This window comes from Heloderma suspectum, chromosome 8 (genome assembly GCF_057233095.1).
Source record: "Heloderma suspectum isolate Gila_16-S chromosome 8, 16-S_ref, whole genome shotgun sequence".
In the NCBI taxonomy this organism is placed as follows: domain Eukaryota; kingdom Metazoa; phylum Chordata; class Lepidosauria; order Squamata; family Helodermatidae; genus Heloderma; species Heloderma suspectum.
The window spans coordinates 46,606,209-46,632,639 of record NC_139465.1 but is presented as its reverse complement, the minus strand read 5'-3'; the positions used below and the strand labels follow the sequence as shown (position 1 = coordinate 46,632,639).

Below are 26,431 nucleotides of genomic sequence, written 5' to 3'. Positions count from 1 at the left end.
AAGGAAGAACCACTGAGCCCAACTCCAATTCCAGTGCAGGATCTGTGTCACATCAGTGGGTGGGGCGGGCACATAGATCAGTGGTGACGTCCTTACTTTGCAGGTAGACGGTCCCAGGCTTGATCCCCAGCATCTCCAGGTAGGGCTGGAAAAACTCCTGCCTGAAATCTTGGAGAGCTGCTGCAAGGACCTGACTAGATCTCTCTGGCGCTCTAGTCTCAGGTGTCCACTGTGGTGACTTCTCTTCCTTTGTATTTGCTGCACTAGGTATCAAATGAGCCTGGCAATCGCTACAATATCCAGCTGATCAATGCACTGGTGCTGTATGTGGGTACTCAAGCTATTGCACACATTCACAACAAAGGCAGCACTCCCTCCATGAGCACCATCACCCACTCGGCTCACATGGACATCTTCCAGAATCTTGCTGTTGATCTGGACACAGAAGGTAAAAACAGAAGCTCCGAGTCCAGATGTTAAAAGAGTTGCAAGAATACATTGCTGGGGGCATAGCTTTCTGGTCCCTGAAAATGTTGTACCAGAAGACACAGATAGCAGTACAATTAGCTGTTCTGCCTCTGTGGGGAAACCTGGGGGTGACAAGTGAATTTTGAAGAATTTTCTTCAGCACTTGTCATCAGGCTTTTTCATTAGACTCCTTCAAGCCACCCAGATCTATATAGTTTTTGTCCTCCCATGCCCAGTCTCCCCACGACTTTCCATTCTGCGCAAAATCATCTGTCTGCATCTGAACTATAAGCATCCTGGGAAGGAAGCCTGTCACTTTTGTGTTCTGTACAGCACCTAAGGGCACACTATTGCTGGTAAATTTAATGTCAAGTGGTGGCAGACCCCACCCACTGCGTTAATTTTCTCAACTTTTGGATAAACTGAATGTCAACTTAGTTCTTGTGTGGTAGTTTCCTTTCGGTCTAAGAAAACCTACTTCCAACACTTTTTTTTGCTCCAGGTCGGTACCTATTCTTGAATGCAATTGCCAATCAGTTACGATACCCAAACAGTCATACTCACTATTTTAGCTGCACCATGCTTTACTTATTTGCGGAAGCCAACACTGAAGCTATTCAAGAACAGATCACCAGGTAAGAGATCTATTGCTATTGTTAAAACAATTGTTTATTGTTAAAGGCAGGGGCAGGCAGAAGGTAGGCCTGGATCTACTGGTAGATATATGGGCAATTTGCAGTAGATAAACAAGGATTTCCCAACTGTAACAACAGCAGCAACAAAATGACTCCCCTCCTATCTTAAATTATACTGCTGAAATGAAGAGAGCTTGGGGTAACCAGGAGTGAATTGCTGTGTGGAAAGGGCTGTGGGCTCCATTCAGTTCTAGTACTCTTAAGACAAATTCAAACTCGGAATGGATTCTTTAATTCTAAACAAATGACTTTTGCACTAAATGACTGGCTTTTTGGTAGATCTCTGGCTTTTAGTAAAAAACAAAAACGAAGTAGATTGGCAAGCCTGAAGTCTTCCACCCCTGATCTAAGGAACCTTGAACACCTCCTGATCTATCTAGTTCTCACAAACAGCAAATCAGGTGATTATCCTGAGAAAGATAGAGTGGCTGCCAGCAGATTAAAGGGGAGGGGGTCACCCCCCATCACAACTACAGAAAAGGTCACAGTTAGCAATCAGCTTTCTTCAAAAGCCTCCTTGACCAGACAACAGAACACACTTAAAGATGGGACCTGGTGGATTTCCTTGGGGAGAGTGTTCCCCAATGTTGGCACCACGACTGAAAAGGTAACCTCTGATGTTGATCAGAGAACACTTAGAGATGACAATCTTTGAGGAAAGCCAGGATAAAATCCTTCCCCCTGCCATCTAGTTCTCTCTGTGCAGAGATAACTTTTTATATGGATAAGCATTCATCCACAGGGGTGCCCACCTTCAATCTGAACTGGTACAGCCTAAAAACAGATTTACCATAATCACATCTTTGAGAGAATGAAGTCTAAGTCGTGCAAGCTCTGAACAAGGCATCAGGCTAGTGTGGTGCTGCTGTGCCTGCAAGATTTCTTCAGCACTATTGTTGGATGGTCCTGCAGGGTTGCCTGTTCTCTTGTGCTGCTTCCTTCATGTTAGCAGGGCCTTGAAGATGTACCTGCTGGATCATGCTTTTTGTCCTGGCAAGTGTGATCCCCCACCCCCATGCCTTAATCTGTTTCTTTTTTTACAGAGTTCTGTTAGAACGGCTGATTGTAAATAGGCCTCACCCATGGGGTCTCCTAATTACCTTCATTGAGCTGATAAAGAACCCAGCATTTAAGTTCTGGAACCATGAGTTTGTTCATTGTGCTCCAGAAATTGAAAAGTGAGTAATTTAAAGTGTTTCCTTAAATTTGGAGGAGTCGAGCCTAGGGACTCTGGTGCTTTCAGATGAGGGAATTGTGACTTGAGATGGTGTATTCTTGTTGTAGGCTGTTCCAGTCTGTTGCGCAATGTTGCATGGGGCAAAAACAGGCACAACAAGTAATGGAAGGAACCGGAGCTAGTTAGAAGCAGCAAATACTGTGGAAAGTATGCCAGCCTGGAGGTCTCCATCCCATCAAGCTGACAGAAGAATCTGCGTGGGTCTGTCCGGACCTTGGAGGCAGTTTCCCCCTCCCTCATGTTGGGCTTACATCACAGATCTTTATGTGAGAAATCTCCTCCTATGTGGGCAAGTTCCAAAGTTTAAAACAAAGTTCTGACTCTTGGCCAAAATTCAGAAGATGCTGTGAATATAATTTTGAACTATTGTAAATACACAAAACAGAAATATTTGTCTGGACTTTGGGTTTGTGCAAATTGTGTTTCAAGAGAGGCATGTAACGGGTACCTGACCGGCTGCCGACGCCAAGCACTTGTCTGGGGTAGATCTGCTCGCCTGACATTCCCAGACTCCCAAAGAGTATGGAAAAGCCAGTTTAAATATTATGTAACTTATTTTTCTTGTGGGTGGGGGACCTATAAATCACAAAGTCGTCAAAAGAGAAAAATTGAATGCATTGGAACATAGGATCCTATGGAATATAGGGGGAGCGGGGAGGAGAGGTTAGGATTGGGGTCCAGTATGTTGCTTTTCCTAGTATCAGATGCTGCCAGCAAGAGGCAAAGGAGTTGGGTCAGAGAGCTCCTTGGCAAAGACACCTCAAGCCCTTTGGGAGAGGGCTGGTTGTTTTAACAAGAGAAACAGGACCGGGCCTGTTGATTTTCTTTCACGACACTTGTAAATTTTGGGAAGGGGTGGGTGTGAATCTATTAACTGCTCCCCTGTGGCCACGAAGTTTGAGTTTGTAAAAAGAACAAAAAGGACCAATACAGCCCATTTTGTAAGGATTTTGAATGTTTTGTAAATGTATTGGTCCATGTGTTGTATTTTGTAGCCTTTCTAGTTCTCTTGGGCTTTAGTTCTCCCACTTCTTGTATGTATGCATTCTGTAGTTAAACATTAAAGTCATGACAAGCAGTAAGTATCCTTGTTCTCTCTTCACTTCCCAAGTAGGATGTTAATATTCATTGCAGTTCATCAGAAAGGCATTTTGATATTCTTTTCAGTTGTATGAGGATAAGTCTCATTTTATTTTTATATTAAGGTGCAGTAACACAAAACAATATACACTGTTACTACAACAATAAAGGAGGGCTGTTATGATGATTGAGATATTACTAAAACATAAGCGAGAGCCATCCTAGAGTCTTTTCCCTAGGTAGAGAGAGATTTTGAAACAGGGGGGGATGGACTTAAGATACATTTCAATTTAATATTTACACTCTTACAAGAGCTAAACGTATTTGCTGCTTTAACATAAAATTAATCATTATGAAATTTACGGAGCAATCATATGCATGTCAGCTTACTCTGAAGGAAGGAGGCACAGGATTCAAAAGCCTAAGTGCCTCAGGGAGCAATCCTGTCTAGATAGGCAGCCACCTCCAAACCTATCCAAAGCAGGGCAGGGGAAGCATGGAGTGGATCGTTCCGTGCTTCTCCTGCCCTGCTCTTTCAGCTAGAGAGCCAATTGCGGTTGTCTAGCCACCAGAAGACAGAGCCGGGAAGGAGGCTGCTGTACCACACATCTTATGCTCCCTGCGCTGCCTCCAAGGCAGTGCAGAAGCGGGGGGAGGTCAGTTCTTGGAAAACAACATATCCTATGGCCATAGGATTGCTCCCTCCGAGTACAATCTTACACATCTACTCAGAAGTAAGCCCCACTGTGTTCAATGTGACTCCCAGGGGTGTATAGGATTGCAAAAGGGCAAGTCACAGGATACTTCCCTGTAGTACCTCCAAAGTAGATCAAAGGTCGACTTTGAAGGCAAGCAGCAACTCACAAGAAAATGAAGGCCCTATATGCTCCTTCCCTGTTCTAGCATGGAGGCATCTACTATGGATTATTCCCCCCACCCCACCCCCATTGCCCAGGGCAAGGAAGGATTCCATGACCAGGCTTTTAACCTGGGTCCTCCCTAAATGAAGGCTCTGTATGCTCCTTTCAAGAAGTACAGCAACAGCCTCTAGGTTCAGAAATGCATGATTTGTGTGTTATGTATGATATACAACATAATTTATTCTCTAATGCTGTAGATGGTCTCACATAAAAATCTTCATAGTATTCATTTTGATTGAGTAAACCGTTTTAAAAAGCATTTCACTCATTCTAAAAGTTCATGGAAACATGTTTTTATTGTTTCGCAAAATTTCCAATTGAAAAATTGAAACAAATGTCCTGGGGGCGGCGGTTAGAGAACAGGGAAAAAATATGGTTTCTAAGGATCTTTTTAGCCCCTCACATCTCAGCCTGGGTAGTAAGACAGTCTTGAATTGCCTCTACGATCAACTGGGCTTCCAGGAGGACGGGTTTCAAAAAGCTAGGAGCTTTCATACAGAGATGGTAGCTCCTTGGAGAGCAGCCTAAGGCATTTTGAAAGATCCAGAGCAGGGGTCAATAAAGTCAAGAAAACTATAAAAGGCAAGATGTCTTTCCTTCAGAAAAGTGGAAGTCTCGCCCAAAGAACAAACACGCGCACACAAACTCTGGCAAAACAAATGAGATAAGATTGAACATGTTGCTTAACTGCAGAAAAGGGAGATAAAAATGTCATAACTAACCTTAAGATAAAGAAAAAGATCTTCAAATACAGTAGAAGCAGGAAAACACCCAGGAAGGCAGTAGGACCTTTAGACAACTAGTGAATGAAACATGTGCTAAAGGAACAGTGAGTGTAAAGAAGTAAAAATGAGTTCTTTGCATAGGTCTTCACTGCAGAAGATGCTGAACAAACATCTGAAGTCCTCTAGCTCAGTGGTCCCCAACTTTTTTGGCAACAGGGACCGGTTTCGTGGAAGACCATTTTTCCACGGACCGGGGGGTTTCGGGAAGATTCAAGCACATTACATTTCTTACTTTGCAGTAATAGGGCTACGTAAAGGTTTACGTAGCCTATTAGTTGAAGAACAGGGATGCAAATAGCGTCCGCTATGCAGACGCCATTTGCATCCCAGCAGCTGGAAGTCTGCCAGTGGCCGGAGCCGGCTGGCAGCTCTGCAGACTTGCTGCGGAGCAGAGCTGGCTGGCGAGGATTCCAGCAGGGAGGGATGGATCACCCCCCCCCCCCGCAGACCCAAGGTAAGGGGGTTTCACACACCCCTACACTCACCTCCTGCTGTACGTCCTGGTTCCTAACAGGCCACAGACCGGTCCAGGTCCGGGGGTTGGGGATCCCTGCTCTAGCTAATCAACAAATGAGTCACTGGCTCTAGTCTTTAAGGGGCTCAAATATGAATTTGCTGCTCTAATAAAAGATGCAACCTGTCACTAAAATTGGTAAAAAGCCAGTGTAATACCAATTTTTACAAAGGGGGTCTAAGAGGAGGTAAGAAATTACAGGCCAGTTTGCAGGGTAGTCCTGCCTCACCAACCTTTTGGAACTGAGTTAGCAAGCAAATGGAAAAGGGCAACTGGGTAAATATCTCCTTGGGACTGCCCAAAAGCTTTCGGTAGATTGCTGAAAAAGGCAAATCTGTTCTACAGAATATTAGGAAACAACCATAATTAAGTGCTATACTGCAGCTGCTTTTGGAATTCTAAAATTACGCATGGTGAAAAATAGAATTCTCTCAACACTAGAACTTGAGGTGGAATAATTAAACAGTAGATTCAAATAGACAGAAGGAAGAACTTGTATACGCATTTATGGAATTCATTTAGATAAATTCACGGAGGATGGGTCTTAATAGTGATGATGTGCCATGCTAGCTAAATGTAAGGAAAGCTGTAAGGAAAGCAATTCTCAGTTACCAGTTGAAAAGGAACAAGCCACAAGCGGGGGGGGGGGGGGGTGTAGTTTCATACCCTGCTTGTGGGCTTCCTGGAACACCACTTTGGGAAACCAGAGTGGACCGATCTTTGGTCTGATGGAGGAGGCCCTTTCTTATGGAACACACAGCTCTTTCTGCTGAGGTCTGAGTGGGGCTATTACACCCTTTCAGACACAAAAACACCCACGATTTCTTTCCACCTCACTGACATTAACAAGACTAGTTTTTCATACATAGGTAGAAGCATCTCTCCTTCCACTAAGGAGGCCAGGCCAACAGCACTGGAGCTGCTCAGCTGCAGCTACCTTGTCAGCTCAAGCAACTGGTGTAAAATCCTTTTCTGGCCATAGCGCACTTGCAGGGCAAACTGCTCCCTGCAGCTGAGTTTTGTATAACCCTGTAGGTCTTTCAGCATGTCGTCATCCTCTTTCAGGTCTGAGCTGTACAACTCCAGGGTTAGTAGTGTGGCATCAAAAAGAAGTTTCTTCCAGGAGGCTTTAAGTTTGGGGATCGTAGCATTCGATAGCACCAGGTACGTAGTGCCATCTGCACCCATTCCAGCCTCTTGCTCTTTAAACTCCTTGAATTCCTCTGCAGACATAGTTAGCACCTACTGACACAAAAGAACCTGGGATGTTTGATAGGCCTGCACAGAAGCAGCTTCAGCACTACCACCCAGGCCTGCTGGAGGTGGTTTTAATGGATTTGCATTTGGCGTATTAAGCAAAGCCCACTATTATGTTTTGAGCTGGCACCAGGAAACTACATTCTCTCAGTGGATTTCCATTAACCAAGAGCCCTAGTGACACTGGGCTAAACATTATCAAAGGTATTCACTACAGCGTTCAATCAATGTAGTAACATGTAGCCAAAGATTCTAGGGAGCGCATCAGGACAGCTAAAACTCAAGATAAGCTTCAGCTTGTGAGATGTTAAATAACAAAAGGGTTCTTTGGTTACGCTTGTAGTCAAAGGAAGACCAAGGAAGTGGTAGGTAGAAGATGGAGAAATGTTAGTGGGTGACAGAGAGAAAGTGGAACTGCTCAATTCCTATTTGCCTAAGTCTTCTCTCAGAAAGAAAACACGCTCGAGCTGGGGAATTGATCAAATGAGCTGAGGTGTAAACTGGCTCTGGGTGATGGGCGTCGGTAGTCCAACACAGCTGGAGGGTGCCCTATTGGGGAACATTGATTTAAAGGTTCATGTTTTAAGTGCTGTAGTAGAAATATTAATAGAAATGTTATACTAGGTAGAAATCTACAAGGGGTGGAACAAAGGTTGCTTCCTACAGAAAAGGTGAAGAAGTCAGCCTTTGTGCTGCCTCCACCCAAAAAAAGCAGGGCTGCCCACATCTGTTGCACTCTTGTGCCTAGCAGCTTTAGAGTAACAGCAACTCTCTTGCTTTGAGGCTGCAATGCCCAACCCCCAGGCAAACCCCCCTGACAACCTTTGCAGCCTCCTGCTCCTGCAGCAGCCGCTAGAATAGGCCATGACCAAGAGGGCTTCCCTATCAGCCAGGGGCTCGCTACCATTTCAGGGAGGTAATCTGCTCATTCTCTGCTAGATTCACACACACTGATTGTGTGGGCAGCCCTGTGTGATTCCTCCAACACCATACATGAGACCACCTTGGACTGGCTCTGTGGGATGGGCATCAGGGGCACTGTATTTCAGTGGCTCCGCTCCTACCATGGGATCAGTGCCAAGAGAGTTGCATTGGAGGAGTACGCTTTGGCCTCCTGACACTTGAGCTATGGGATGCCACAGAGCACTTTTCTGTCACCAGTAATGTTTAACATATGTACAATACCATTGGGAGCAATCATACAGGGATTTTGAGTGAGGTGCCATCAATTCAGGGTGATTAAAACAAAAAGGGACTGTGAAGAGCTCCAAAAGGGTCTCTCCAAACTGGGAGAATGGGCATCTAAATGGCAAATGTAGTTCAATGAAAGAGATCTTGGGGTTGTGGTGGACAGCTCGATGAAAATGTCAACCAGTGTGCGTCCGCTGTTAAAAAGGCAAACTCCATGTTAGGCATAATTAGAAAAGGAATTGAGAATAAAACTGCCAATATCATACTGCCCCTATACAAATCTATGGTGCCACCACATTTGGAATACTGTCACCACACCTAAAAAAAGATATTGTAGAGCTGGAAAAAGTGTAGAAAGGGGTAACGAAAATGATCAAGGGGCTGGAGCATCTCCCCTGTGAGAGGTTACAACAGCTGGCTTGGAAAAAAGGAGGGCAAGGGGAGACATGATAGAGGTGTACAAAATTATGCAAGGTGTGGAGAATGTGGATAGGGAGACATTTTTCTCCCTCTCTCAAAATACTAGAACACGGGATCATCCCATGAAGCTGATTGGAGGGAGATTCAGGACAGATAAAAGGACTTCCTCACACAGCGCATGGTTAAACTATGGAATTTGCTACCACAGGGTGTAGTGATGGCCACCGCTTTGGATGGCTTTAAAAGGGGATTGGACAAATTCATGGAGGAAAAGGCTATCAATGGCTACTAGTCTTGATGGCTATGTGCTAACTCCAGTACCAGAGGCTGTGAGCCTATGTACACCAGTTGCTGGGGAACATGAGTGGGAGGGTGCTGTTGCGCTCATGCCCTGCTTGTGGGTTCCTGGTCAACAGCTGGTTGGCCACTGTGTGAACAGAATGCTGGACTAGATGGACCCTTGGACCCCTGCCCATCCATGGCTCCTCTTATGTTCTTAATATGCAAATGACACTCAGCTCTATGTCTGATTTAGGCATGGCTGTGGACCGGTGCAGGTTATGGACCAGTGCTTGGGCACAGTGGTGGGCTAGATGAGGGCCAGTCAACTGAGTTTGAACTGTAGCAAAATGGAAGCACCCTGGGTAGGTGGGTCAGGGATCCAGGAAATAGGTCAGTTCCCTGGCCTGGATAGGGTCGCACTTCCCTTGAAGGAACAGGTGCATAGCTTCAGGGTGCCCCTAAATCCATCCTTGGAGCACCCCCAAGCTAGCCTTGGAGGCTAGGAGCACCTTTTACCAGCTCCAACTGGTTCTGGCTGTTCCCGGCCTGTGATAGCCTGGCCACAGTGGTCCAGAAGCTGCAAAGGCTACTAGCAGGGGCCTTTTTGGGCAGCGGGTGATATGTCTGTTAAAGGAACTGCACCGGCTGCCAATGCGCCACCAGAACTCATTTAAGGCCCTGTTAACATATACAGTCCTACGCAACTTGGGACCAGGTTACCTTAGGGACTGCCTCACCCCTTAGGTCCCTGCCTGGTCCTTGCACCCTCAGGAATACTCCTGATAATACTCCTGTGGTTCACCTCAGGAGTACTTGCAAGAGTGTTCGATGTTGCAGCACCCACCCTCTCAAACATGCTTCCCACTGGCATCAGACAGGCACCTACAGTCTTGATCTTCAGATGTCAGCTCAAGACCCACCTCTCCATGCAGGCTTTCACTGGAGGGTGACCCAGCCAGTATGGCTGGAGTTGACCAGTGATTATTTTACTGGTTATCTTGATATATTTTATGTTTTTTCTCGTTTCTGTAAACCGGTACTGGAAAGTGGTATATAAATCTATGTAATAATAAATATGGAGATCTGAAGCCTTTACAAGTCCTGCCTCCACTGGTGGATCCTGAATGTACCCCTCCATGCAAGCTGAAAGCAACATCAACTTAAGTCCAGTGTACTGTCCCTCTAAAGTGAATTAAAAGTCCACTAACCAAGCAGGAGGCTAAAATGCCACCCTTGGAATTTAGTCACCCAGCACCCTACCAAATCACTCACCTGCAATGCCATGTACAGCTCTTCTTCAGTCAAGACTCCCTCCCAGCCCATCACAAAAGCTCCTTCCTCACCCACCATCTCCAGGTGGCAAAGGTAGGCCCACTGCTCCAAGACCAGCTGCCGTTCTGTTTCTGCCTTTGTAGCTGGTTGAAAGAGAAGGAGACAAAAGTAGTAGTACAGTTTCAACAGTCAGGCCAGCCTGGGTTGGCAGATAGGTAGGTACTGTAAATGGGTGTCTCTCTTTCACCTTCCTTCAAAAATCTCTTGCCCTCGTGGTGTTAAGTGAAAAGCAGGAGAGCATAATCTCTTCCCATTGCAACGCAAGCCAGTCATGCAGTAGTTTGACTTGGACAGGGGAGACATGGGTTCAAATCCACACTCGGCCACAAAGCTCAGTGGGTGACTTTGAATCAGTCACACACACACACACACCTGTCTGAGAGGAATGCTGGGGGCGGGGACAATCATGTATACCACCCAGAGCACCTTCAAGGAAGGTTCTGTGCCTCTGGATGTTTTGTTTGTTTGAAGGAGGCAGTGTGCTTGGAAGAGGCATCATGCAAGACTGGGAAGTAAAGTAACTAAGCTACTCTGCTCTGGATCTTGCACCAGGTGCCTGCAATTGCTGCAGAGGCCATATTTCACTGCGGACTCCCTCTATAAAGCATGGCTAGCAAAAAACACAACAGAGGAGAAGTGTGCCCTTTTTCAGGCATCCTCTTGTTCTGGTGACTAGTGCTAAATGAGCATATCTTCCAGTCAGCCACTTGCCTTGCAGTGCTGCTTTGAACAGGGTCAACATCTGGATGTCAGCAGCATCATTTGTGTTGCCAGGATATGGTTCAGCAAAGCCATACATGTGGAGGAGCTGCCAGTTTGCCATTTGTCCATAAGTGTTGAAGACCTCTTGGCCCTTACAGATGGGCTGGGTTGCAACCATTTTCAAAACCTCCTATAGAAAGAAAAGGAAAGTAAACCCTGACAGGAACTCTTGAAGTACCAATATTCTCTGCTAGAGGGAATTCCCTCCCAATCTGAGACATGCTGAAGCAGAAGCTTCCATGAAAAGGAAAAATGCAAAACCCAACAAGGTGGCAAAAGTGTAAAGCTGCTACTGAGCAAGGACAAACAGTGAACCAGGAACAATCTTACGGTGCCAAGAGAGGAAGACGCCTGCCCTGGGATCATAAAAAGCCAGCTGAGTTCCAGATAAAAAACCCTCACTGAAGGAGAGTCCGCCACATTCTGAGGCAGCCCGTTCCACTGTCAAACAGCACATGCCATCAGGAAGTTCTTCCTAAAGTTAGTCGAAATCCCCTTTCTTGTACACTGAAACAAATTTGCTCCATCATGTATGTGATGGCCCTTCGAATATGTGAAGATGGCTATCATACTGCCTCTTCTTAATCATCTCTTCTCCAGGCTGAATATATCCAACTCCTCAGGCCCCGCACCATGTCTGTCACCCCAGTTTGTTGATATCTTAAACTGTGATACCCAGAACTCAACACACTACTCCAGGTGAGGTCTGACCAAAGCAGAATACCTTGGTTGGGGTGGGGGGTGTACCATCACTTCTTGTGATCTGGACATGATACTTCTGTTGACGCAGTCTACGGCTGGGGCATTTGGACTTTTTAGCTGCCATATTGCACTGCTGACTCATGTTTTGCTTGTGGTCTACTACAACCCATAGATTATTCTCACGCGGACTGTGTCAAGCCAGATGCCACCTATCCTGTATTTATGCATCAAATTTTTTCTTACCTAAAGGCAGAACTTTACATTTATCTGTTTAAATCATAGTTTGGTTTTTTTTAACTTTATTTATGTTTTATTTACAACATTTCTATACCACACCACATCTAAACAGATTCATGAGTGGTGAAAATAAAAAGATAAAAAGAATGAAAATACCATATAAAAGTTTTTAAAACAGAATACTAATTAAAAAAAATGCCTAGTCAAGCAAGGCCATCCTCCATCCTGTCAAGATTATCTTGAATCCTGTTTCTGTCTTCTAAGGTATTCGCTAAGGTATTAGATACCCCTCCCAAGTTGGTGTCACCTGCAAATTTGGTATCATCTATTTCTTCATCAAAATAATTGATAACGATTTTGAACCCTGGGCCCATCCTGCAGCATCCCACTTGTCACTTCTCTCCACACTGATGAGGAGCCCTTGATGAGCGCTTTTGGGGTATGATCCATCAACCAGCTACAAATCTACCTACTAGTACCATTGTCTAGCCTTCATCTTACAAGTTTACCAACAAGATCAGTGCAGGGGGCCTTGTCAAAAGCCGTGTTAAAATCAAGACACCATATGTCCACAACCTTCTCATTCATTCATTTATTAACCGAACACCTCCAAAAATAGATTCTACTAAGCTGGTAACTCTTTAGAAAAGGGAAATGAGATCAGTCTGGTGTGATTTGTTCTTGATAAACCTATGCTGGCTCTTTGTAATCATAACATTCTTCCTCAAAATGCTGGTAGACTGACTGCTTAATGATTTGATCTAGAACTTCCCAGGTATTGATGTCAAGCTGACTGGGCCATAGTTGCCTGGGCCCTCTTTCTCCCCCTTTCTGAAGACGGGGACATTTGCCCACCATCCGTCTCATGACACGTGACCTGTTCTCCAAGAATTCTCAAAAATTATACATGGAGTCTGCAAGTTTGCATCTGCCAGTTCCTTTAGTATCTGAGAATGCAGTTCATCTGGCTCAGAAGACTTGAATTCATTTAGTGGCCAGGTGCCCCCATACCACCTTTTTAACTATCCTGAGCTACAACTCCTACCTTTATGTATATTTTATGTTTCCAGACTGAGCACAGTTTCCATTGTGGGCGAAGACTGAGGAGGAGTTGAGCAGTTCCACCTTCTGTCACTTGCTAACAGTTCTCCAACTTCTCCACATGACGGACCTACCACTTCCTTGTTTTTCCTCTTGTCAAAGAAACCCTTTTTACTATTTTTAACATCTCCCGCAAGCCCAAGCCCATTTTGACCTTTAGTCCTCCTGACGCTTTCTCCCTGCAGGCTTCGGCTACTCATTTATCCTCATCCCTGATGATGTGCCTCTCCTTCCATTTCTGAGCTCATCAGGAAGCTCATGCGGCCATCCTGGTTTCTTGAGATGCCTCCCAATTATCTTCCTCATTGGAATTGTTTGTGATTCAGCCAGCAAGGGTCACCCAGGCTCATGGCACATCCCGCTTCCCTCAAGGGAGCATACCCTGTGTCGAGAAGAGATTGCTCCAAGGCAAAACACATGAGGAGAAACACGCCTGCCTCAGACCGCCTAGTCCAGACATTCCATAGGAGATGTAGCGTGTGTGCCGTGCCTTCCGATGAGATCCGGAAGGCTGGCGGAGCCGGGAACAAACCCACAAGGCCCAACCACAGTCACGCGCTGCACGTTCTGCTCACCGGAGAGTATTCCAAGCTGGCATTGTGGTTTGCGACATGATTCAGGAGATCTGCCAGAGGCACCATCACTGGAGGATTGGGCTGTTCTTCATCCTCCTCTTCCTCATCCAAAGGTTCTTGGAAGCTAGTTGGGAATAAAGTGGGGAGGCACTAGAGCGAGGCACCTTTGCTAAGACATGCTGAAGGTGGTGAGAGAGAAGGAGATGCAGGTGGCACTAAAATCTTCATGGCTGTTATTGGGTCAAGGAGAGCAAAATCCAGAGTAACCAACACAATCTAAGAGCTGCTACCAAACCCAGGGACTCTGAGATTTAATTGTAAGGGTTTCATCACTGCCTAAACTAGTTAGGAGCTGCAGGAAGTTTCTGCTTAAAGGCTCAGAAACAAGAGGTGGTGATAAGCTGGAGCATCTTTATTTGGAACACCTTTTCTGACCCATTAGAATGCTTCTAACGCATTCATTTGTATAATCTGAAATACTCCTGCCTAAGTACACTTTATTTACAATTCTGAGGACACAGTCTGCTTTTAGAGTTTCCTTAAGGAAGGCCAGAGAACTGGATGTACAAAAGAGAGAGATACTAATGACCATTATTCTCTTCAATAATGGGTAAACTTCACAGTCTGTCTTCTCAGTTCTCCAAAAACATAACCTCATCAGGGCCAGAGATTCCCCTCAACTCATTCTCTGTATGTATTTATGGTTGCCCAATCAGAAATCCCGGGACACGGCAGAATATGTCAAAATTAAACCACCCACAGCATGCTTCCCATGCCAGTGGAAAGACAATGGCCTCACAGAGCATGGTGCAACATCATAACTACATATGTCCCCACCAGGAGGAAAACAGTTGCTGGCCTCGCTACCACCCTGTTCTCTGCCATACAGTCAATGGAAGGTGGCCACAGCTCAGTGGCAGACGATCTGCTTTGCATACAGCAGGTCCCAGCTTCAGTTCCTGGCATCTCCCAGCATGGCTGGGAAAGGCTCCTTTCTGAAACGCTGGAGAGCTGCTGCCTGTCAGGATAGTCAAGACTGAGCTGGATGGACCGATGGTCAGACTCAGTATAAAGCCATTTTCTATGTACCTGCGACTACTCTGACTCTCCCCAACCTGTCCTTTCTCTCACCTGTAGGCCATGACAAATGCCACCAGCCTCTTGTACAGATCCAGAGTGTGCACCTTGGGGTTGAAGGTATCTGGATGGGCCTTTATGAAGGGCAAGACGATAGAAGAATACTCCATCTGGATACTGGCGAAGTCTTTGTCCACAGCTTCTGGGATCCCTGTACCTTGCAGAAGCCTCATCCGCTCTTCACTACTCCTGTGCAGAACAGCAAGCACAAAGTACTGTCTCCTCTTTTGAGTGAGTCGCCAGCTCATGAACAAGGTATCGACTGACACTCAAGCTGGTTAGTCCCTTCGCGGAGATCTCCAAAGTGCCATCTTAGTATCTGGGAGATCAGGATTTCCTCATCCCAGAGGCTCCCCCACCAAAAAGTACCATTCCTTGTCCTACTCTTCCTCTCCCCACACACACACACGAACACCACTCTTCTTGTAAAGAGGAACACTTGCTACTAGCTGCTTAAGTTTCACTTCTCATGTTATATTTGCCTAGATGCCACACCCTGGAGTATTAAATGCATCCTGAGGAAATGGGGGCAAAGAACATGAGGTGGAGACATGAACCTGCCCACAGGTCAAGTAAACAAGTCACCATATTATCCAAAAACAAGCTAACCTCTTAAAACAGCTCAAATGCTACCAAACTGGACAGAGGCAGGGTCAAAAGTCTTGAATTACTTTCATTCCTTACTGCAGCAGTAAGGAACCACACAATCTGGCACAAAATGGAGGAAACAAAAGCCACTCGGTCTGGAGACATGAACGTGTGCTCAGCACGAGCGCTTGATGATCGTGCCCATCCAGACACCCACAACCACTTTTGATACTCTCCAAAAGTTGGCTCACAAGAGGTCCTGAGATGCTGGATGCTGCACTGGACACCAGGTTTATGTGGTGAACACATATTACAAGCATAAGGTGACCCCTGAGGGATCAGACCAAAGGCCTATCTAGCATTCTGTTCCCACAGTGGCCAAGTAGATGCCCCAAAGGCAACCCCACAAACAGGACGCGAGGGCAATAGCACCCTCCTGCTCATGTTCCCCAGCATCTGCCTTGGATACTGGAGGTAAGATAGAGCCATTATGACTAGTAACCAGACAGTCATATTTATGGAGGAGAAGGCTAATATTCTTCTAAAGCCATTCAAGCTGGTGGCCATCACTACATCTCGTAGTAGCTAATTCCACAGTGTAACTGTGCACTGTTGCCACTCAGAGCTCAGCAACTACATGAGGACGCTAGGTGTTAAAGAGAAAAAGCCGTTAGAGCATTTGCTCTTACCAGAACATGGGGTGATCCAAACCACTGAAGTTGGGCCAGAGGGACAAATAAGGCCCCCAATGGGAATTGCTGGATGTGGATTCATGTAGCAGAGAGAGGAGGAGGGGAACCCAGCCAGACTGACTCTCCAGGGAGGCTTGTTCTATCAAAGGCAGAGAAGAGAGGGCATAAGACTACCAGAGCTATTTTGCATAGCTTCTGATCTTAACAGAAAACGCCCAAACAGCCAGGAACTTATAGCTGAGATTAGCTGAGAAAATACACCTTTTCCTTTCTCATTTTGGTAGCCAGGTTTGGGGCATACTGAAGAATCTACGAGCTTTTTCAAGACCTGAGGGGCTTGCAGCTTCCTCCCCCTTGTTTGCAAGGATTAAGCTGTCTTTGCAACCAAAACAGACAAAAACATACCCCAACGTGTGTTATCCTCCAGGTTTAAAACCCACAGTCCCTTTTAAGGAAGATCTCTGCCTGTTCAGCCGCAGAAACCTTACTTTCCTGTACCTTTCTCCAGGAGGGAAGAAAGGGAGCTCGTGTGTTGCGAGAGGAGTGCTGTTCTGGGGATGGTAAAAAGGACTTCTCCGGCCTCGAGGTCCTCCCTGGCCACCAGGCCATAATCAGCCACTGTGCCTGTTCCGCTCACACAGACCTGCAACGGAAGAGAAGCTTGCACGGCGGGCCGCAGATTCCGCCTCAGCTCCAGCGAGCTAACTTGACGCACCCTCTCAAGCGAACGAGGGAACACCGGGTTCATCCCCGCCGCCAGGCCGCTCCCGCGCCGCGGAGCGCCGGCTGGCGAAGCGGCTCCTTTCAGGACGGATGACGCGCCCGCGCCGGCCAAGGGGCGAGGAGCCTCCGAGCGCGGGACGCCGCCGGCGTCCCCGGGGCTCCCTCTGGGCCGGCGGAGGCGAGCCCGCCCTGGCCGGCGCCTCGGGCGGGCCGCGGCGCGAGCGGGAGCCGCCCGGCGCCCCTCCGGGCCGGCTCAGCGGCCTCTGCCGAGCGCGCCCTGGAGCGGCTTCCAGCCACGCCGACGGGGCCTGGGCCGCTCCCGGGCGGCCCTTCGGCGCCCGCTCAGTCGCGGCCTCCCCACGTGGCGGGCGACTCCGCCGCCCCCGGCTGCCGCCCCGGGCCCGGCCGCCGCTCCGCGCGGGCCCCGCCCCGGCCGGGCCGGGCCGGGCCGAGCCGAGCCGAGCCGAGCCAGCGGCCGGCGAAGGCGGCGCCCGCGAGGCCCCGCGGCCCACCTTGGCGCTCAGCTCCACGCCCGCGCCGGCGCACCAGCCCAGGAAGGCGGGGAGGGCGCCCGAGCCCCCGGCGGCCTCCTCGCGCCGGCGGCGCCCATCGCGGCGGCCCGCCTGAGGCGCGCCCGGCCCGGCCCCGGCCCCGGCCCGCGCGCCCTCCCCCCGCCGCCGCTTGGCCGCCGCGCTCGCCATGGCGGAGGGAGGGGCCGCGCGGCAGCGCACGCGCTCCGCGCCGGGCCTGACGCCCCGCCCCGCCCCCGCGGCGGCGCCCCGGGGCCCCTTGGGGGGGCGCGGCGCGGCGCGGCCGCTCGGAAGCCCGTCCCGCGGGGTCGCGCGGCTGCCGCGGGCGGCGCCCCAGAGCCCAGGGGCTGATCCCGCGCCCGCCGCCGGAGAAAGTCTGCGTGACTTTAGCATTTTTATTAGGTTCCCGCACAATAATCCTGTCCGGAACAACGGGTGTTGTATTTATTTTTTTGCTTTATTTTGTAGATATTGTGGCATCAATGCAACCAAAGAGCATTAACAACCGTCATGCACAAAAATATTGACATTCCACCTCGTACAGGAAAAATCATTGAATTCCACTTTTATCAGGAAAATGTAAATAATAATAATCCCCCCGCACCTAGTAGTAGCTAGAGCACCTTCAAATGAAAAGCCAAAAAACTGCACGTTGGCTGCCGATCGTTACAAGTGAATGAAAAAAAATCTGAGATAAGTATTATATATAGGTATTTATAGCTCTATCTCATCTGAAAGAACACACCAAGAAAAATTGCAGCAATATCTACAATAAAAAGGAGTCCTAGTAGCTTTCAAACATTCATATTCAAGGTTCAGAAGGAAGCACATAACAGAAGCATCTCGAGATCAGAAGACAGGCCAACCACAAATGCAGTGCGTCTGGCCCGGTTGCGGCAACGTCAGACCGCTCAAGCGAAAGAGGTCTTGCGTGTGTGCACCTATGGGCAGGAGCTGGAAAGCGCATTCCTTGCGCTGGTGCCCTCCAGGTGTGTTGCACAATGACTCCCATCAATCTCTGCTTGGATTGATTGGAGTTGTAGTCCGACACCAGGAAGGCCCCAGGTTGGGACGGCTGAGAAAGTTAGCCGCAGAGGCTTCTGAGCAGCATGTATCCAAGAGAGACACCCTGCTCCTCGGACCAAGCCCCGCAAGGTCTTCCCTGGGCAGAAGCCCCACCAAGTGGCCTAACCGTGGCTGCTGTAGGCTGGGGCTTTGTCAGTCACAGACCATGTCAAGACTAAGAATGCATCCGCACACAGCAAGGAGGGTTGGGTGGATCCGTGACGCCCATGGGGAAGGGAAGGTGCCTGGACAGGCCCAGGCGAGGTCTCCCTCCAAGGCCATGCCAACAGGGGTCTTATGCACAGTAACCCGGGAGAATGGCCTCTTCAAAGACCCGTGGAACATGAGAACATGCCCAGAAAATGTTAGGCAAATTCTTGCTAGCTGTTCCTCCGCAGAAAGGTGGCTGGGAAGGGGGGCAGGAGTTAAGTAGACTTATATGTTTGTCAGAACGGGGTTCTGGGATGGAGAAACTCCAAGACACAAGCCACGCGGGGGTTGGAAGGAACCTGCCTAAAGGCTGCCCTCTAGGCATCTGCACCCTCCAGGGCCTGGAGCTGCCCGGAGCCACAGCACAGGGCAGCTCGGGAACATAGGAAGCTGCCTTAGACCGAGTCGGACCATGGATCCAACTCCGCCAGTCCCACGTGGAGCTGAAACAGCTATGTATTTGCCCAGCCTCCACTTCTTCCGTCATTTCCCGTGTCGAATTTTAGATTGCCAGCTCCCTGGGCTACGGGCCTCCTCTCTTACATTCTGTGCAGTGCCTTGCATTTTATTGAATAGGTTCTCATAGATTTTTATATTATCTGCTTTGTGCGATTTTTATCTCGTATGCTGCCTAGAGAGAATTCCACCTTTAAAGGCGACCTAAAAATAATTTTAAATAAAAAAGTAATGCAGGTTTGATCACACTACATCAACCTTCCCCAACCAGGTTCTCTCCAGAGGTTTTGGACTATGAATCTCACCATCCCCAGCCAGTGCAGCCACAGGGAATTTCCATTTTGGAGAAAATGGAGGCTTTAATCCAGTGGGCAGGGCCAAAGGAAAAGAGCCAGCGTGAGTGCCGCGGCTAGAGTGTTGGACTGGGACCTGGGTCCTACCCCCACTTGGCCATGGAAGCTCACTGGGTGACTTTGGGCCAGTCACAGACCCTCAGCCCAACCCACCTCACAGGGTGGTTGTTGTGAGGATAAAATGGAGAGGAGGGGGAGGAGAATGTAAGCTGCCTTGGGTTCCTTGCAAGAGGGAAAAAGGCGGGATATAAACGCAATAAATAAAGGGCAGGACTGAAGGCCAAAGGGGCAGGATCAAAATGCCTTCTGAGAGGATGGGGGAAAAACTCACAAAAGCTGGGAAAACAGAACGGGGGGGAGGGGAAATAGCCATCTTCGGAGCCCAGGTCGTCTGGATTTGGCCCCCAGGCCCGAGGTCCTGTTCCCCTGCCCCATAAGCTGGGCTGAGAGGCTGCGCAGTCTCTCCTGGGGAAAGGCTGCAGCAGATACTTTCTGCTGCAATTTTCTCACTCTGTGTGTAAAACATCAAGACTTTCCCCCAGCCCAGCCTTGCCTTATGATTGGGGGGGGGGGGGAAGGCTGTGGTACTGATTAGGTCAATAAGAACAATGCAAGGACAGTCCCAATAGCTTTGCATAATCCATCAAATCCCTGAAGAACAGAAGAGATTTATTCTCTCTCTTGGCCAAAATGGATCATACAAGTTCTCAGGGCCTTCCATTTGGTCACTCATTTTGAACCCACACGGAAACACAGAAGAGCTGCCACCAGACAGGCTGGAGGGACGGGGCCCTTGCCCAGATCAATGCAAGCATTTGTCATCACAACAGGGAACTAAATTAGGCACTGTTGACAGTTTAGGATTGCTGGAATTTGAACTCCTGAGGGACAGCTTGGGGTATGTGTGTTGAACCTATTTCTGGGACTCTTGTCATCTTCACCAGGATCTTGCTGGGTGGCTTCACTCTCCTAACCCTAGTTCCCAATCTGTGAAGAGAAGAAAGGTGGGCACAAGCTACCTCATAGGGTTGTTGTGTGTGCTCTCCAAGTTAAAAATGCCCTCTCACTGATAAATGGAGGCCTGCTAGTCCCTGGAAGGGCTCGTGCCTGCCCAACTCCCCCACACTCCGGGGTCCCCCTTTATGGCAAGCCAAGCTGCTGTCCAAAACCCACCTAAGAGTCCCTAAGCCTTCACTGCTTTGAAAAGGGCTTCCTTCCCTCAAGGGAAGGTCCCTGGGAATAGTCATTTTGCAAAAAAGCCATTAAGTCTGTTAGGACATTTGTAGCACTGTCACGAAACTACCTTTGCTAGGGCTGCTCAAGGAAACACCATGGCACCTTGCATATAGTCTACAGTGGTGAGAAAAAGTTGTGAACCCTAATGATAATTACGGAAATTCCATAGTTGTAACATGATAGTCTTCGTGAATCAAAACCAGTCCTTTTCTAAATATTCAATAGGTTTTATATTAACCAATTCCATGTCTTGTGAAATAAAATGATGTATAAACCAGGCAAACAATGAGTACTTAAGAATCAAGATATGTGCAAAAGTTAGTGAAACTCTGGTTGTATCAGTTCAGTTAAAGGGAATAATTAGAATCAGGTGTTAAAAGAATTAGGTAGAACTTCAGGAGCGAGTTTGGGAGGCCCCACCCTATAGAAGGATCAGAAACTTTTTGAGTTTGGTCTTCACCATAAAGTTGCGTGGAAACGCGTCATGCCACGATCAAAAGACATCTCTGAGGACCTCAGAAAAGCAGTTATTGCTGTTCATTAGTCTACAAAGGGTTATAAAGCCGTTTCTAAGGATTTGGGGCTCCACCAATTCACTGTCAGACAGACAAATGGAGAAGGTTCAAGGCCACAGTCACTCTATCCAGGAGCAGTCATCCTACCAAAATCTCTCCAAGCACAAAATGGCGCCTCATCCAGGAAGTCAAAAAGAACCCCAGAGTAGCACCCAAGGATCTGCAGGCCACTCTCCCCTTGGCTAATGTGCATGTTCATGACTCAACAATCAGAAAAAGACTGAACAAGAATGGTGTTCATGGGACGACGGCCAGGAGGAAACCACTGCTCTCTAAAAAGAACGTTGCTGGCCTTCTGAAGTTTGCTAAAGATCACACAGATGATCCCCAAGACTTCTGGAACAATGTTCTCTGGGCAGACGAGTCCAAGACAGAACTTTTTGACCACAACAAGAAACATTGTTTGGTGAAAAACAAACACTGAGTTCAAACAGAAGACCCTCATCCCAGCTGTCAAGCATAGTGGTGGGAAGGTGATGGTTTGAGCCTGCTTTGCTGTCTCAGGACCTGGATGGTTTGCCATCATTGAGACAACCATGAATTCTGCAGTGTATCAGAAGATTCTCGAGGAGAATGTCAGGCCATCTCTCCATGAGCTGAAGCTGAACCAAAAGCGGGTCATGCAACATGACAATGACCCTAAACATACAAGCAGATCTACAAAGAATGGCTGCGGAAGAAGAAATTCTATGTTTTAGAATGGCCTACTCAAAAGTCCAGACCTAAACCCCATCAAAATGTTGTGGCAGGACCTCAAGTGTGCTGTTCATGCAAGAAAGTCCTCAAATGTCACAGAGCTGAAGCAGTTCTGTAAGGAGGAATGGGCCAAAATTCCTCAAAACCAATGTGAGAGACTGACCAACAGTTACAGGGAACTTATTGGAAGTCATGGCTGCTCAAGAGGGTAACTCCAGGTACTGAATCAAAAGGTTCACATACTTTTTCACACATGGATATTGAATGTTGAATCAGTTGCGGATAAATAAATGTTGAAGAAGCATCATGCTTGTGTGTCATTTGTTTAATCAGGCTATCTATTGTTCTTTATCTAGGATTATGAGGTTAGCTTAAGATCTAATAACATTTTTGGTTGGAAATATGTGACACTAAGGGGTTCACAAACTTTTTCTCACCACTGTATATGGGCATAGACCTGGCCGTGTGCTTTTGTTCCCTGGCACTGAAGATCTTTTATTTTTTATAAGGTGTGCTGGTGACAGCTTAGGCCGCACCAAGTCCTTCCCAGCAGCCATTTGCACCACAGCTCTTGATGAGGTCAAAGGGCTTCAGATGAGGCCCTGAAACCAGCCCCCCCGCCCCACGTAGCCGGGCAATCCTGCTGCTCATCCGGAGCACAGCCAGGCCGTGAGGCTGCAGCGGCCGGGCTCTCGGATCTCTTTCCAGTTCAGCGTCAAAGACGTTGGAGGGGCCGGGGCAAAGGGGCGGGGCAAATCCCCCCAAATGCCGGGATGTTGTAGCTTGAAGCTCTCCCTGCCAGTCACTTAGCCTTGGCGGAGGCAAGCCAGCTTTGTAGAATGGGGCTGGGGGAGGGAAAGGGGATGTGGCCGTCTGGGAAGGCCGGACTTGCCTCGCAGGCCTGAAGGTCAACCCCCCCGCTTTACAGTTTCCCGCTCCTGCCTGAATGTTCATGCCAGGGAGGCCATTTTTTAACAGGACCCATCTGGATAGCTTTCCTCAGCAGCTGAAGGAAAATGCTTGACTCTGTGCAGGCACGAATGAGTGTGTGTGTGTGTGTTGCTTCCCAGGAAAGCCCCATTTCCCTTTCCCTCATGGCAAAACCTACAGGCACAGTCATGTGCCAGGGCCCTCAAGCCACCGAAAAGGCATTCCATTGCTGCTGGCCCAAAGCTTGTGCTCCCAGATAAACTTCCAGGGCAGAAGCTGGAAGTCTCTGCCCTGAAGGTTGCAATTTCCCTCCTTCCCACACCCGTCACATGATGGGTACTTTTTGCACGAATCTTTAAGACACCCAGAGACATGCCAAGCAGACAAGCCCAAGAGAGCCCAAGCGGTCTGCTGCTCTGCGGTGAGGGGAAAGACCCCCTGGCTAGCAGCCCCAAACTCATCAGGCTGTGAGCAACAGATAGCCATGAGGGAGCAGGGCTGGTCTGAAACAGCTCCTAGGCCTGGACGTGAAGGTGGCCTGCTGGCATTAAGCTGCTGCTTCCCCCTTGCTTCCCCCCAACTTTATATTCCATGATGTGAAAGGAAAAGAAAGACAGCAAAAAAATCAAAGCCACAGGAAGCTGCAGAGGACGGGGCCAGCTGGAGAGCGACTTGATGCGTGGACACCCAAGGTCTCCCGTGAAGAAGACAGTGAGGAGGAGGAGGCTGGAGGCCCTCAGCATGACACCTCCATGGTGTGGTTGATCTGCCCCATGGCCTCGCTGCTTTCCGAGTGAGTGCAGGCTCTGGGGCGGCTGCCGTCGACGGAGCTGGCGCTGGTGAGCGAGGCTGTGCGGGAGCGGGCCAGGCGCGTCATGCTGGCCGAGGGCACTGGGGAAAGATGGAAGAGCATCAGCATTTCTGTCGGGCCGGAAAGGGGCAAGAAAGAAGGCCGGAGCAAGCGCCACAAAGACAAGCAAAGCTGCAGCGGGGAGGGAAGCGGGGCGAACCATGCCCCCCTGCCCCCCACTGAGTGCGCCAGGAGGAGCCCAGCGGTCAGCCACTCAAGCATCAGGCCAGCAGTGGGTGGCAGGCAGAAGCAAGGAGTCCATTCTGCCCACCAGCTCCAGCAGAACCCGACACCCCAAGCTGAACGGGAGGGTAGGAGGAAGCAGAGCCCGCAGCTGGTGCAGGAGAAACCATGACGGTGCAACGGGCAGGCAGCTGCCCCACCTCGAACTAGGCTAGCAGCAACCTGTGAGGCACCTTGCCTCTTGCTTGCCTGGGAACACTGACACAGAAATCTTTGGGATATTGGCCGTCCTGGCAAAAAGCTGCTCCCTATTTGTCCATCTAGCCCACAGTGGTTTGCTATGACTGGCAGAGGTCTTTGTAGCATCACCTGACCTCCTTTGAACTGGAGATGCGGCCGGGGACTGAGCCTGGGGCCTTTGGCCTGCAAAGCAGGGGCTCTGCCACGGAGCCACGGCCCCTCCCCACCCCTTGCTCCCACCCCAAACCTGATGCAACCAGAGGACACTTGGCTTCTCCAGAGGAGTCCCTCTGCCTCTAGTCCACCTCTTTTAGGGTGCGCACATGAGAAGATAACATGCTGCAATGGGTCAGGATGTGCCCTAACGCGGCCCACGCTCTTAGAGCAGCGGCAGAGAACCTGTGGCTCCCCGTCAGCCCTGATCATTAGCCATGCTGACTGGGGCTGATGAGAAGTGGAGTCCAACAACATCTGGAGGGCTACAGGTTCCCCACCCCTGTGGCAGAGACTATGCAGGCTGCACAACAGTGATCCATGTGGAAGAGCAGGTGCTCATCATGACAGCCCCCACAGTCACGCCCCAAGGAGTCCAAAAATGCAGGCAGTGGTGTTGATCCGTGTGTGTGTGTGTGTGTGTTCTATGTTTTTTGTAAAGCTCATGGGTCTCGGTTACCCATCTGAGACCAAGCCAGCCCAAAATACAACACAGCAGGGATAGTTCACAACCATTTATCGCTTCTGGGAAAATCCATTTTCCCTCAACTACTGTGAGGATTGCAGCTAAGCTCAAAAGGAACAGGGGATCCTGAGCAAGGTAACAAACCATGTCATTGCCCCTGCTAATGAAAAAGCCCCCACACTTCAGCCCTGTGAGCCTCCACTGCGTCACTGCAGCACAAATAGGCTTGAGAGCAGGAGCTGGTGGCCCTGTGGCCCACCGAAGGCTGAACGGAGACCCGCACGTGGCCCCGCGGTTCTACGGCCTTTTTTGGCACTGCAGGGAGGGGTCAGGGTTTGCCCGAGTCTCAGAAATGATTCACTTCTTTCTGTCGGGCTCTCTGACTGTACCATCTCCTTGGCATCGCTTGTAATGGGCATATCCAGATTTCCATGTTATCTCCCTAAAGTTGAAGCATGCTTGTGATTTACATAATATTGCAGCTGTAATGACAAACCACCTCAAGGTACTCACATGCAGCCCCCTTGCCCTGCCAGGGTCATTTTAACAGATTATTATTATTATTATTAGGTTAGAGAGTTTAGGATACATCCAAACACTAAACCAGCATTTGTGACTATGGTGTAGAACAGCCTTCCCCAAGCTGGTGCCCTCCAGATGTGTTGGGCTGCAACTCCCCTTATTTGCAGGCTGGGATTGATGGGAGTTGCAGTCCAACACATCTGGAGGGCACCAGCTTGGGGAAGGTTGGTGTAGAGTATGAGGCAGGAGAGGGGGAGGTGTCACACAAATTAGGGGACTCAGAACACAATTGAAGGTGTGTGTGTTTGTTTTTAAATGTGTTTGAATTAAAGTAGGGAAAGATCGAAAGCAGACAGGGACGTTCTTCAGAGGGTAGGGCATCCCCCCTCGACTGCAAGGGGCAGGGGCAACAGGGTACCTGGCAGCAGCACACCACACAACCACCTCACCAACAACACCACCGCCCAGCCCCAAGCATAGCAGTACCTCTTGGGGATCAAGAGGGGCCAGGCAGCATTAATGGCACAGAGCCAGGCAGCGTGGGCTGGGGAGAGGGGCGGCCACCCCAGCAGCCCCATGGCAGAGCAGAGCGGTCCACGGAAGCTTCTGTCGGAAGGAGGGTGCCGTGTGGCTCACAGCAGCTTCCATGCCACATGTTTAAACAACGTACTCTATGTCAGCCTGTGCCCCCCAGATGTGGCCACGCAAACTGGGATGGTAGGAGTTGTAGTCCAACACATCTGGAGGGTGCCAGGTTGAGGAAAGCTGCTCTACGTGAATGGATACAATAAGGGGAATATGACCTCCCTGCCCCTGAAGAGTGCAACATGCCAAAGCCTGCCAGACATGCCACTCCGCAAACCAAAATTCTTCTGGCTTCACCTCCTGTTTTGGGGCTCCCCTTGCAGTGGTGACGCAGAGTGTGAGGCGAAGGGAGAAATTAGGGCTGAGCTCGGGTAGCATGGTGGCACGTCTTGGAAGCAAAGCAAATCTGCGGGCCTGGAAGCACATTGTGCCATGCCCTACACAGTGACTGACTCCCAGTCCCTGGCAGTGGAGAGAGGGCTGGAGGCATCGGGGGGGGGGGGTCTTAAAGAGGCATGCCTTGATCTGGTGCCTTCCTTCCCCTTTGAGTTTAGCAGCCCTTTCTGTGTTACTCAGTCTCACCCAGTGGGGATGCTCACAAAGAGATCCTGCGCACAGGATTA

At 49.1% G+C, this 26,431-nt stretch overlaps 3 protein-coding genes across 20 annotated transcripts in view; 1 reads left to right on the top strand and 2 right to left on the bottom strand.

Annotated features, from left to right (window-relative positions):
* The window catches only part of CNOT1 (CCR4-NOT transcription complex subunit 1), a 122,885-nt gene extending 119,403 nt beyond the window's left edge, over positions 1 to 3,482 (top strand). For 15 of the 16 annotated variants that reach the window (XM_084812378.1, XM_084812380.1, XM_084812382.1 and 12 more), the window contains 4 exons: positions 268 to 448; positions 971 to 1,103; positions 2,207 to 2,341; positions 2,448 to 3,482. In XM_084812378.1, the coding sequence (XP_084668504.1) occupies positions 268 to 448; positions 971 to 1,103; positions 2,207 to 2,341; positions 2,448 to 2,526 (528 nt within the window). In that variant the 3' untranslated portion in view covers positions 2,527 to 3,482. The remainder of the gene's footprint in view (positions 1 to 267; positions 449 to 970; positions 1,104 to 2,206; positions 2,342 to 2,447) is intronic. The other variant, XM_084812386.1, reaches the window with a different exon arrangement.
* Positions 3,483 to 3,553: 71 nt separating this feature from the next.
* On the bottom strand, positions 3,554 to 17,447 carry SETD6 (SET domain containing 6, protein lysine methyltransferase). The gene is made up of 8 exons (XM_084812387.1): positions 17,211 to 17,447; positions 16,474 to 16,618; positions 15,973 to 16,114; positions 14,690 to 14,884; positions 13,559 to 13,682; positions 10,893 to 11,073; positions 10,122 to 10,264; positions 3,554 to 6,941 (listed from the first exon to the last, which is right to left on the bottom strand). Exons 1-8 carry the CDS (start codon positions 17,397 to 17,399, stop codon positions 6,633 to 6,635), a joined length of 1,428 nt encoding a protein of 475 aa, XP_084668513.1. The 5' UTR covers positions 17,400 to 17,447; the 3' UTR covers positions 3,554 to 6,632.
* Positions 17,448 to 17,692: 245 nt separating this feature from the next.
* Positions 17,693 to 26,431, bottom strand: part of NDRG4 (NDRG family member 4) — a 96,779-nt gene continuing 88,040 nt past the window's right edge. For 2 of the 3 annotated variants that reach the window (XM_084812307.1, XM_084812309.1), the window contains one exon: positions 17,693 to 23,640. In XM_084812307.1, the coding sequence (XP_084668433.1) occupies positions 23,486 to 23,640 (155 nt within the window). In that variant the 3' untranslated portion in view covers positions 17,693 to 23,485. The remainder of the gene's footprint in view (positions 23,641 to 26,431) is intronic. The other variant, XM_084812306.1, reaches the window with a different exon arrangement.